The sequence below is a fragment of the Kogia breviceps genome, chromosome 5 (assembly GCF_026419965.1).
Source record: "Kogia breviceps isolate mKogBre1 chromosome 5, mKogBre1 haplotype 1, whole genome shotgun sequence".
In the NCBI taxonomy this organism is placed as follows: Eukaryota; Metazoa; Chordata; class Mammalia; order Artiodactyla; family Physeteridae; genus Kogia; species Kogia breviceps.
The window spans coordinates 59086781-59100648 of NC_081314.1; the positions used below are offsets into that span (position 1 = coordinate 59086781).

The 13868-nt window shown below is 34.0% G+C and overlaps 1 protein-coding gene across 1 annotated transcript in view; it reads left to right on the forward strand.

Annotated features, from left to right (window-relative positions):
- NAALADL2 (N-acetylated alpha-linked acidic dipeptidase like 2) overlaps positions 1–13868 on the forward strand; it is a 1506494-nt gene that overhangs the window by 1059036 nt on the left and 433590 nt on the right. Inside the window, exon 8 of the mRNA XM_059063915.2 lies at positions 9662–9805. Coding sequence (XP_058919898.2) covers positions 9662–9805 — 144 coding nt within the window. The remainder of the gene's footprint in view (positions 1–9661; positions 9806–13868) is intronic.

Consider the following 13868-nt stretch of genomic DNA (forward strand, 5'->3'; position numbering starts at 1 on the left):
GACTTCAAAGAAGACATTATTTAGTGAGATAACCTTTCAATACACTAAAAAATATTACCTTAGTAAGAAAATAGGCAACGCATTATCTTAGTCTTTTTTTTTTGGATGTGAATTTAGGTTCCACTTTGTAAAATACTTTGAGAAAATGTACATCCAAAACAATTTGATTAAATTACATTCAAGTTATAGGACTCTTCTGTAAGAAAATTCTCATATACATAAATTCAGAGGAAGAATTAATAATAGAATATTTGTGACTTGAATTCCATGTACACACAATCCACAATTCTTTTTTTTTTTTTTTTTTTTTTTTTTTTGTGGTACGTAGTCCTCTCACTGTTGTGGCCTCTCTCGTTGTGGAGCACAGGCTCAGTGGCCATGGCTTACGGGCCCAGCCGTTCCGCAGCATGTGCGATCCTCCCGGATCATCAATTCTTGATGATCAATCTGTGGCTTATTAGCTGATGGAATTTTTTCCATGGCACATGTTTAAAAATCTCCATCTTATTCTTCCATGTGTATCTTCTCTGAAGACACACTACCACTACAGCAAGATAATAGAGGGAAATTTTTCAAGTCATAATTCTCTGTGTGATTAATAATAAAAATAATTTTAATAATTTTTTAAAGAAAAATAATAAGTCAGGAAGAGAATTGATTGAAATATTTTATATTACCCATTCCAAATATGAGGAACTTTTCTGTAATTACCATGGAATCTTTACCTAAAATTTAGATGTAGCCATGTAAATACAAAGAAGTTCTTTCAACATAAAGATGAGAAATATTTTTATTAAATTCATATCAGGATTATAAAATTCCATATGTTATTCTGAAATACAGTTTGGAGAAGAAACTATTAGCTTATTTAAACAATTCCTCATGGACAAGTTTAGAATCAAAATCTTAGAAATGGTAATCCTTAGACATTATATATAGGATGAGTTTAAGGCTGTAAATGAAGTGAAAAATTTCTCCGAGTCACTTCCCAATTAGAGGCAGAGTAAGGAGCAGATTTTGGTCTCTGGAATCCAGACCATTGTCCCTTTGTTGTATCAATATTTGCATTTCAACAACAGAAAATACACAGGAAGCCAGGAAAAGCTGGGAAGCTCTTCATATAGATAGCTCATTTAATCTAACATCTATATCAGAAGAACAAGGGTTAATTTTTTTTTCCATTTTTACTATCAGAAAACATCTAAAAACTAAGTTAATCCAGAAATAATGCACTCATTTTTTGCCTGTTCATCTAATCAGTCTCATAAAATAATGTGTTCTCATTACAGTCTAGTAAGAATTTTATTGTAAATTAATGGCTTCATACTTTCACAGCAACCAAAAAACAGACAAAACACATCTACATAGTTTATCTTCTATCTTTGCAAACTGTACTTTTTCTAAAACAAGAAACTTTGCAAATCATTCCAATGTTCACACCCTTCAAGTCTGAAATGGGAAACTTCTCAGGGGAATGCCTCTGAAGAGAATTGCTTTGCTTATATTACATGTAATGTGCAGATGGCCAATTATTCCAGTTATGAATCTAGACTACTCTCCTCAAAGTAAAGAACAGACTAAATATTTTGTCTGTCTGTTAGTTTGTTTTTCTTATGATACAGTTTACAGTTTATTTCCAAATGTTCATGTTCTTAGAATGCTTTAGGGAATGAAATAGTCTTGGAGTAGACAAATGACAAATACAAAAGAATAGAAATATTTACAGTTACGTAGAATAGGGAATCAGTTCTCATGTAACCAATTATTCTTCTGAAATAAAATTAAGAAAACATTTGTCAGTATCTGAATATTACCACTGCCATTGTACATCTACATTTTTACCTAAAATGACAAATTTATAAATATAAATTCAGTGATGTAAAAGCCTATGCCAAAGGAAGTTCTATTTTTTGAGTAGAAAGGATCATACTACAAAAATATCTTTAGAAAACATGTTGTTAATGATGACCACCATCTAACTGAAACGTAGCAATGGACTTTGAAGTAATTATATCAATGTGTTTTAAAGCCATTAAAAAACAAATTATTTATAAAAATGTATTCTCATTCTGTAAATAATAATTAATTCAATTATAGGACACGCCAGATCTCAACTAACAATATAATTAAATACTATGCTTGTGTCCTGTATAATGACCAAAAGAAGCCTAGCACCTTGCTTAACTGCACATTAATCAAAACTTTTTAATATAATACAGATTCTTCTTTAATTAAATGTTTGCCAAGTTTAGAACAAATTCCAAGGCTGCATAACCACAGATATACAGATGACCAAGTGTATTTGTTTCAGGGGAGAGAATGATGGTAATTTATATTTTAGTTTCCTGTGCCCCAAATAATTTCCCTTTACTGATATAAATCTTGAGTTTAAAAAAATAAAAAATAAATCTTGAGTTTATATGTCTAAACCTAAGGAAAAATATTTTTAGTGATGGAAAAGTTTTTCTACCTTTTTCTGAGCCTGTGTCATATCTGTGATCAGTACCTTTGAATAAACTAATTGGAAAGGTAGAGCTCAAATTAAATTAACAATTATTAATATAAATTAATCTATTATTAACAAAGACTTTTCCTATATACTACTTTAAAAAAATACAGTTGGACTCTACATAATTTGTATGCTCTTTTAAAGTCAGAATATACAAATACTGCTTTATAAATGAGTATGTTACTTTCTATTCTCTTTAATGTAAAACTAAATATGACTTTTTATAATGCATCAGCTGAAGCTAATTAATTATTTTATTAAAAGTTAATTAAGTATTTAAATATTATGATATTTACTAGGGAACGTGGCAGGGCGCTTTAGCTTGAGAGAGGACCAAGGAAATGAGAAGATGAGACCATCTGTCTTCATGTTTAGCATTTTGTGATTGTAAGTGTTATAAGTCATGAGTTTTAGGCTTAGGATTAGGCAAAACTGAGTTACTCACTTGAATACTGATGTGATCATTCATTCAAAAAATATTCACTGTGCCCTCCTTTTTACTATGAAGTGTACTAAGCCGTGACAATAGACCAGTGAATGAGCCCTCAAGATGTCTATAGTATACTCTGGCCAGTGAACAGAAAGTGAAAAGGAAATTAGAGCAAAGCCAGTTTACTAAGTGTACAAGCAAGGACTTACGTGGGGACACATATGAGGACCAAGCTTCCCAGAGTAAGCGACATCTAAGAGTTGGGTAAACTGGCATTAGCCAGCTTTTAGACCTACAATTTGTGTTAGTTTGAGAGAAGGCAAGAAATATGATGTAAACTCATGAAATAGTAATTTTCATTTCAATTTGAGAATAGCTGTCAGTAATAAAAATCCTATATCCTTAAAAATAATTATACGTGTGTATGTGTATACATGTATGTTTGTGCATGTATGTATATATGTATACACATAGAGAGCCTGGACAAGCTCTGAGAAGACTGCATAGCACAAAGCATATTTAAATGTTATGTATTTCATTTTTAATAAAAATCAGAACAACACAGTGCTGAACTTGACTAGTTTGAAGGAAGATGGTGATATAACCAGCAGGTTATGAGACACTGAAATAATAAAGGATCAGCTGTATTTATAAGAATAACAAAATGACTAGCCAATTTAGTATGCTGGTCATTTCAGGGAAATAACTGTAAATTTAGTGAGCTAAGATAAAAGTGAAAAAACATCCACGCCGATTATTTAATGGTCTGATTTCTGTCAAAGTGGCAGTCCTCTGGAGAAAATCAAATCAAATACTCTGGGATAACATTGCTGATATCAGCTTGTTCATTTGATATTTGAGTCTTTTTCATAGAAGTGCAGCACAAAATGTATTTTTAAAATCTCTACTTTTTAAGCTATTTGATTGCTTGGTTCTCTGGCAAATGGGAAGTATTTACACTTTAGGTTTGTCAGTCTCTTACTATAATGAATTAGAATAGCTGAAAATGTAGAAAAGAAATTCAAATCAGTTAGAGACTGTAATATTTATTCATGACTGAAATAAAGTGTTGTAAATGTAATTTTGATCTTTAAATCAACGAATTTATCTTTGAGAAAAGAGCAGAACCAAAAAGAAATGCTCTCAGTCCAATTTAAACTTGCTATTTAGTGATAGCATATGCACAGACCTGTTACCCATTTTGAAGGAGACCGTCTGAAAAAACTGCTGATTTGGAGTTTATTAATATAGTCAAAGGCTCGGTCATCCTTAATTTGGGGTACAGTGAGCAAACATAGTCTATTATTCTTCATCCTCTTCATCCCACTTTTTATATCTTCTTTGCTATGAAAATTATATCAATTATGCTACAGAAAAATATATAATGATTTAGGCCATTGCTCATCTAATGTGCACATGAGTCACCTAGGGATCTTGTTAGGCTACAGATTTTGATGCAGAAGGGCTGGGGTGGGGCCTGAGATTCTGCATTTCTAATGAGTCCTGCCCCTGCTGCTTATCCAAGAACTACACACTGAATAGGAAGGATCTGTAGAGTCTATGGTTACATCATGTAGCACTGATCTTATGTTCACACACACACACACACACACACACACACACACACACACACACACACACAGAGTCAGGTGCCAAGGGCTGAGTTACACACCTCAATTTGGAAATTGTGCTGTCCTCCCCAAAGGCGGTACATTCTCATCACTGAGCCATACAAGGCCCTTATTGTTTTACTTACCAGCACATTCTTTACCTGATCCCTCCTCTCAATACCTTAATTCTGAGGATCCCAGTGTCTAAGATTGCTGGTCTCTGAAAGTTTATCTTTCCTGATACTCTTTGGATAATTGGCATTGCTTTATACACTGACATTTCAGTTGATTTTAAAAGAATTCCATCTCACCAGACAAAAAATGCTGGCAGCTAACATGTTTTCTTTATATGCAGATGGGCTTGAAGTAGGCATCAATAATTTGAAAAAGCATAATGAAATCCTATTACATATGTACAATAAGAAACCATTTTACTTATTTTTAATCTCATTTCTTCTCAATTTCAGCCACTGTGGTTCAGGGTCTAGGCCTCTGAGCTAATGTATAATTTTTATTTCAGTCAATTGCATAATGAAGACCCTTCAGTGTTACCTTGGTTGTTCAGGTATAGTAGATGGGATGACAGTCTTCTCATAGTGAAATTATTTATAAGTTACTTTTCAAACAGTGAGTCAGTGATGGAGTCAATTTCGGGACTATGTATATATATCCAGTTTCCTCTTTCTACTGTATGCATGTGGCATTGTACTGAGGATTGGATTATTGAATGGGATGGATCGATTTGGATCCTTATCTAGATTACAAAGAGTTCATAAAGTGAAGAGAGGACTAGCTATCTACTAAAATAAAACTTAGTGTCAGTCTTTATAGAGCCTACACAATGTGCAGGCTATGATATAAATGCTATAATGTAAAAGTTAAAATGCTAAAATATAATGTCAAATATTTTCTGGATGGTACCATTTGCATCAAGGTACCTAATCCACCTGATTTTCAGCTCATATCTTAATGGGTTCTTACAGTTTATAAATGCTTTAAAATATAACTGAATAAAAATGGTATACATGTATTTGGTTTTATTCAAAGTCTCTTAATCGTGTAAGAAAATGAAATTCTATCAATTCTTCAATAAATGAGTTTTTAAAAAATAACTTTTGTCTATAATTTAGTGTTTGTGTCCTGTAAAGTCCTACTTTTAGTATCTGCTCTTAGAAGTGAACTCTTAGTCAAATTTCCATTAAGCTGAAGGTGAAAAATTAATGAACCACTTACTTCACATATTTCAAAATCAATGCAAGTCTATTAGTCACGCAGTACAAAAAATCAAAGATTTTGGTATGTTCAATTACTGTTTAGGGTTCACTCACATTTAACTTTTAAATGCATTGTTTCAGATGCTTAATAGGGCATTCTGGAGAAAAAAAAGAATGAAGTTATTGATTTTTTAATTAACTTTTAAATATATCTCAAAAATAATTTTATTTATATACTTTTTTTTTTACCCACATAAAGGTAATTTTAGAGCAAAGTTAATTAGTGAGTTGATTGGGATGAATGGGTTTTGAAGGTTTTGAGAGTAGTTAGCTGGGGAGAAAGCACTAATGTTCAACAAGCATAGGATTAATAGAATTCTAATTTTTTTTCACTTGTACCCCTGCTCCATTTTCTAGGCATTCAGAAAACTGGTAAGACAGAGATGTTAAACTATTTTTCAAGAAATTGTTAATCCATCTTCCCTCCCTCCCTTCCTCCCTTTCCTCTCTTTTCTTTTCTTTTCATTTTCCTTTCTTCCTTCCTTCCTTCCTTCCTTCCTTCCTTCCTTCCTTCCTTCCTTCCTTCCTTCCTTCCTTTCTTTCTTTCTTTCTTTCTTTCTTTCTTTCTTTCTTTCTTTCTTTCTTTCTTTCTTTCTTTCTTTCTTTCTTTTTCCCATTAATTATGGAGCTCCTCTTATGATCCTGGCAATGTGCTGAACATTGTGTGTCATGCAATGATGTAGAAGACTTGGTCCTTTTCTTTAAGGAGTTTATAGGGGAAAACGAAAATGTTTATACAAAGCGATAATGTTAATTAGAAATGGCAAGCACTGAAAAAAAAAAAGGTGCAGATATATCACATAGAGCTGAAGGTGTCAGAGGAAGTTTCTTGTGGAAAGTGAGTTGGACTTTAAAGGAAATGTATAGTTCAGAAATGAGATACATGAGAAGAGCAAGTAAAGTGGAAGAGATGGCTTATGTAAAAACATGGAGGTATAAATCACAGAATATGTAGGGGGATAGCTTAAGTTTTAGCATAAGATATATGGAGAGGAATGGTAGGAAATAATTTTGGAAATACAAGGTCTGAGATGGTGAAGGACCTTGAATGGCAAGTTCAGTATCTGGACTGAGGAGTGGTGAAATCATGCAGCATTTTAAGACGTTTCATTTTGTGTTGCCAGCATGTTAGCACCTAACATCCATGAAAACTGCAAAATAACAGACTGTACATTTCTCATAAATACTATCTCATTGTCCTGTGTACACTATAAATTTCAAAGGTAATGGCTGAGGGAGAAAATACATGCTGGGAGAACCAGAGTGAGATGGCTATATCAGGACCTCCCAGCTGGCATGCTGAGTGAGGTACAATGTCTGTGCCTTAAGATATTAATCACCATGGCACCAGGTGCAGCCTGGAGAAACAGCAGCTCAGGACAGCAGCTTCCTTGTCAACTGAAAGTCCCTTTCAGTTGACCTCAGCTGGCTGCATGGCTGCTAGCATCTTCTATGTGAACCATGCAGGGCCCGATTCACGGGTGTGCAGTCTGCCCTCAAAAGTGCCCACACCTGATTCATTTCCCTGCTATTGCCATATTGAAATCCTTCCCACTGTTTGAACAAGAGGTCCCACATTGTCATTTTGCTCTGGGCCTTGCAAATTATATAGCCAGTCTCAGTACTATGACATGAAAATGGTTATGAACTACACTAGGGTCAAATGAACTATTCTGTGGTCAAAATGTATATCCATATAAAAAGGGCTACTAAATTATGAGACCAGCTCTGTGTTTATACAACAAAACCGATCCTAAGCTTAAATCTCATTACTTTTTCTTCAAAGCCATGACTTCTGTGACTGCCATAGGCCCAAGCTGAATACCACATTTTAGCCTTGTGGTTTTCCTGATGATAAATTAAGGAAATGCTTCCGTAACATATTTTCTCATTTATAATCTTTCTCCTGGAGACTCTATACCAGTATTGTAGAGTTCTGCACCCCATGCAGTTCTACCAAATTAAATTCTGAGAAAACCTGTGGCAATTATTTTCCCTAATAAAGGTCTGAAAAATATAGCTCTGTATTCTCAAACATTATTGGCTGCCTGATAGTCATTCCATTGTGTATTTCTTTTTCTGAGTCAGTATAAATATATAAACTGAATAAGCATATATTTTTTAGGTTTTTCCTTATGCAGAATTTATTCTCTCCAATCTCTTTACTCAAAGTACTTGTATAATTTTTCTCTTTTGTTACCATAGTTGTTTCTCTCCTTATTTTCATTTTATTTTAATTTTTTCAAAGTTATAGATGAATATAAATAGATATTTCTATAAAGCTTCATTTATAAAAATGTGTCACCTTTTTTCTCCCATCCTTCCCTGTGTTTCTCTCCCCTTTGTCTGTCCCAAAGGCAAGCACTTAATTGCTTTCAACATTTTTAGTTGTTACCTACTTTTCATATTTATGTCTCTGCCTCCCAATAGTATGTTTAAGAGCTGAATACATTTTTCAGTTGTATTCATTATATTGACTTACCACTATGAAAGATAAAGATTTAATTTTCCTTCATAAGTTTCCATGTACCTTCAATCCTGATGTTTGCCCTTTTCTCTTTTTTCCTAAAGAATAATATCCATTTTTGTACTAAAAAGTCATTATTTATATTACTCTATGTGAATATTTTTCACAATGTACGATAATTGCATTTTTCTCGAGAAAATATTTGCTCCCTTTGAAACTAATAGCTGTCTCATCTTATAGGTTTCTCATTCTTCTGTATATCTCGAACCTCTTCAAATGCTAATTCTCTGATCTTACTGTGAATATGTTCTCAGAACATTAAGATGCATCTGGTATTCCCATGATTTTTGTTTACTTGGAGACCCCCTTCCTGACGTCCTCTTCTTATCCTCACTAGGTTTTCTGCTTGTGTGCCTTTCTCAGTTTGGCCTTGGCTGAGAGCTCCTACTTAAGAATGGCAGCATAAGTTCATTTGAAGTTCTGTATGTGGTGAGATGTATTGACTGATAAGTGTCAGTGTGGGATGTCTTGAGGGAGTTATTTTATTGGTAGACTTACAGATTTTCAGTATTTTTCTATATTCTCCATTGCCCTGGTCCTATTTACCACAAGTGACTTTTCTAGTGCCCAACCTGGAAGGAAGGATTCTGGGCACCACAAGAGTAAGGCATCTGAAGGGTCTCAGCAATCATAACACCGTCCCATTTAAAGTACGAGTCACCCTTCCCTGTGTCTGGTGTCTCCCTGTTCAATGTCCCAGTTTCAGTCTCTGCTGGAGGGAGGGAGGACCGGGCACTGTTCATGTTGACTGGGTGAGTGAGGGATTCAGGAGGAGAGACCCCCCTCACAATGCGAATTTCATCAAACTCTTCTGTTTCCAGCCCCTCATTACCCCTATTTTAATAGGCAGCTGGTGTTACCAGTTCTCAAGAGTTTCTGGGTTCTGTGGTACAAACTGCATTGCTTTTCAGCTTCCCCCCTCTGCTGGCTTAGGTTTTGGTCTCCTTGGTCTGTCACAGCAGTTGACACTTATTCATCTGCTTTCATGCTTCTATCGATAGAATCTTATTGCTAATGTGTCTCCTATTCTCTTGGCCCCTGTGGATTGATGCTTTTTATCTCTTTGTTGTCATTTCAGTGGAGAATGGAAGTATATACCTGTGTACGATCTGCCATCATTGACTAGGATACTTAATAGTATTTGGACTGAATTTTTATTATGAAGTATGTCAAATTATTTTTAATAAGTAGACAGAGTATAACTAAGGAATAAACAAACGCTCATCATTTAAAGACATATTACAGAAAAACCTTCAAGTGTTTTTAACTTCTGTTTACTAAGGATTCTCTTTCTTTCTCTTTTGAATACAGATGGAAGCTTTAGACAAAACCGATCAAACCTCACCTCTCTACTAGTGCAACCCATCTCAGCATCTCTCGTTGCAAAACTTATCTCTTCGCCGAAAGATAGAATCACACACAGTGCCTGTAGCCCTCTAGAACTTCCAAATAATGGTAAAGTACTTAATGTCTTTCAGTATGTCTTGTAGTTTTTATAAGGCCCATGATCATTATTAATCTCTTTGATTGACATTTTTCGGATTATTCTTTAAAAAAATTTATTTTTGTTGAGGTGAGCATTTATTTCTCTTCTCTGGCTCTTAAAAGGACATTTTTGAAAGTAATTTTGATAAAGACTGAGAGTTGACCAAGCTGAGAGATTAAAAAAAGAAGAAAAGCATTTTGAACTGTAACAAAGAAAAGCAGCTTTGCAAATAAAGCATTTTGTACATTCATGAAAATCTGTTTAACACAGCTTCTCAGTTTAAGCTTCAGCAATCTTGTTGCCTGCCAAGATTCAGTGGATAGCAGTCAGCTATCTGGCTTATGAAGTCTTTTAGTAGAAAGCATTAAAGCCTAATTCCTGCCGTTAACTAAAAAATCCCTCTGTCTTTACGCATCATTGCCCGAGAGATGCTTCTTGCACTGCAGTGCAGTTTGTCAGGCCTTGTTGGACCACATAGGGTAAAACTCAACTCATTCAGCTACTGTGGTGGGATGAAAATCAGGGGCTGTGTCTTATTTCTACCTCCAGCCTCAGCATTAGACCTCTAAAGAAGAGACTCTCTTTACATATTGTTAAATTTGTATCACGTCACTGTGAATGTCAACTTGAGGGCTCTGTTTTTGTGTCCAGACCCAAAGGCTCAAATACCATGTTTTATCTCATCTGTTTTCTCCTGACAACAAAAGCATAAAAAATATGTTTTGAAAAAGCCTAAAAAAAAAAAAAAAAAAAAAATCACCTGAGTACATTCAGAATTGCCCTTTGTTAGAGACGTAGGCTTTTCAAAGTTCTGTAGCTTGAGAGCCTCAACTGATTGTTGATTGAACATAGTGGGAACTATAGAAAACAGGGTTAAGACTATGTCCTCAAAGCAGGAAAGGAGAAGCTCTTGAGAAGCTTTTTGTTTTGCTTAGTTTTTTCTGTCTTCTATTCCTGAGCCCCGCAATTTGATAATGAGCTCTATTTGTTAAAATATGTAAATAACACTATAATAATAGTTTACTTGTAAGAAAAACACTGCCCATTGAAAAGACCAGATTTAAGTCCAGATTTAATTAACTGATTGATTTATTCAATAAACATTTACAGCCCCTGTCCTGCCCTCAGTGAGCTGACAGTCCATGTCAACTCCATGACTGCTCATATGTCACCTCCCTGCGGGAAGCTTTCTGTGTCTACGTCTACAGAAGGATATCTCACTTTCTAGTATCTTATGTTGTTCTGAGAATCAAATTAGGACGTTTAAGTGAGTTCTTTTCTATACTGTTAAATGTTATGTTAGCAAGTATCTTCCTTATCAAATAACTAGATCAATTTTTCCCAAATAAGTTAAATGTCTGCATAATAAGAGCACAACTAAGCAAAATGGCATTCTCCAGCTATATCTCTCTCTGCACTAAGTTAGCAACATGTAAGAAGTTTAGAGGAAAAATTGAGATATATTCTGAAACCTATTTGTAACTCCAGTGTTAAAGAAGCAACAAGCTAGGCCTGCTTTCTAAGCAGTTATGCCATATCAAGTTTTCCTCATGGGTGTGGTGATTATTATCGGTTTTAGAAATTTTCAGACAGAGATATATTTCAATCAAGATATTTCACATTGTAATGGATCCTTCTTTCATCATTTTTTTTACTATGGAATATTACCTTTCGATTTCCCAAATACCGATTGAGCAGTCTCAGTGAGTTATTACATTTAAACTGATCTTAAATGTAGGATAAATCACCCTTAACCCCAATGTTTTAGACAACAGTACTTATGATACATCCAACGCAATTAACTTTTAAGTTTTGTAAGAAACACATAAATACATTAGTTGCTCACTATGATCTGTATCGGGATGGGACATGGAAAGGATACAGAATGACGTGCTATGTTTTTGAGCAATAAGAGCAACACTTGTAGTTTATGGATTAAAAAAAAGTAATGTAAAGCTTATTATAATTACATCTAACTTGAATTTTATAAGTATTGTCTTGAATTTTAATGTAGGAAAATCTTCACTCAAAAGTTCAGACAGGAGTGCCTTAAAAATATGTGTGCAGATCAACTAATTATTTATCTTACTCATTTAACCCTTTATATACACTTAAACAGAATTCTTTAGAGTCCAGACAGCAACGTGGTGGAGTTTGCCTGCCATGCATTCTTTTTCGACATCCATTTGCCCCTTCCCCTTTTTGAACTGTTGCCAACATTTCCTAGCAATATAGTATGAGTAGGTTTGACCATATCTTAAGCTGTAGAAGTAGATCCTGATTGACTTGAGTCTATTAGCATATCACATCAACCATGGGATGATGGTTGGTTCAAGGATTATGTAAGTTTGGCCAAACAGAGACATGACTCAACTTCTGGACTTTGAATAATGGCTAACTTTAACAGTAGAGCTGAGTAAGAAAGCATATAGCCCTGGGATCTTTCAATAGCCTTTCTGGGACCTTGAGAGTATAATACCTGAACATGGAACCAACACAAGGAAGGGGTAGGTGAATAATGTGGAGACAGAGTGTGAGAGAGAGACTGACTCTTATCCACATCATTTGATGCCTAAATAAAGCCTTGTGTAAAAGCCAAATCTACTGAATTAGCCATATATATGAGGCAGTACATTTCCTTTCTTTTTTTTTTTGTCAACTTATGTTCGATTTTCAGTTACTTGCAAACAAAAGCTACACAACTGATACTGTAAAGCCACACTAAACAAAATAATTAAATATCTATATGCATGAAATAGATGCAGCTAAGTGAAGTGAAGAGGATGGTATTTGTAGGGCAAGTCCTGGAAGAACTAAGGAAATTGTATGAGGAATAGAAAAGGAAGCAGGAGAAAAGTTTCTTGCCCCAATATATACAGATTTGTTGCACTGATTAGATACTTGGATATTGACACCATTTAATTTTCCATGACTTTTGTAGGTCTTACCCATTGATTATATATTGTCAATCTTTGTCCTTGAGAGTCAATCAATACATGGAAATGTGAATTTTCAGATATCAATCTGAGCTAGTTGTTAAAAACCATGACTATAGTGAAAAAAATGAGATGAGAAAGTATAAAATCTGTTAATGTAATTTAGGGTGAAAAATATTAATGAATTGTGCTTAAAGAAATATTTTAATATGTTTGAATTACTTTTGATAAATAGAAAATAATGACTTACTATGATGCATAAAATTTAGTGTCATTAATGATAAGTTTTCACATAAGTAAATTTGGATCATATATCTTCAAATATATATATATATATATATATATATATACATAGTTATATATAACTACTATTTCCCTATTCACAATTATATATGTTCTTAGTTCAAAATTATTTTTATCAGAGTAATATAATGTTCTCTGATAATTTTTATAATTTTCACATATTTCAAATGAATTTTGAAGATCTATATTTCTAATTTGTTCACAGCTACTTGAAAGTATGCATTATTTTCATTTTTTGAACAGAAATGTAAAAAGAAGTATTGAACATAACGTATTATCTACAAAGTATGGTTATTCTAAAAATTTTTGGCAAATAATACATATTAGCTTTTAAGGAAATATCCACTAACAAGAAATGTTAGTACAGGTTAAGTCCAGCATTGCTTTTTGTTACATATGATACTAACCATCCTGTTCAGAGTAGCCTCAGTGTTGCTGTATGTGAAAAGATCCAGGAGTACATTGTGCTATTCTGGTAAAAGAATGTCTTGAGATATACGTGTGTGTGTGTGTGTGTGTGTGTGTGTGTGTGTGTGTGTGTGTGTCTTAAGTAGATAATGGAGTGGTATGGATGTGATATGCTGTGGCTTGTCTTTTAGAGGCTTTGTAAAAGAGAATTCCCTAGTGGATTTTTTTTAAAGTCAGAGAATTGAAGACTTGTTTTAGAGCAGGGTGAGCTTTAATAGCTTCTAGCCATCAACATGGAAGGAAATATCCAGAAGAACACGAGGAAAAATGTAATATACTCAGATAAATTCTATATAGCATTCATGTAGATATGATGGGCACTCTT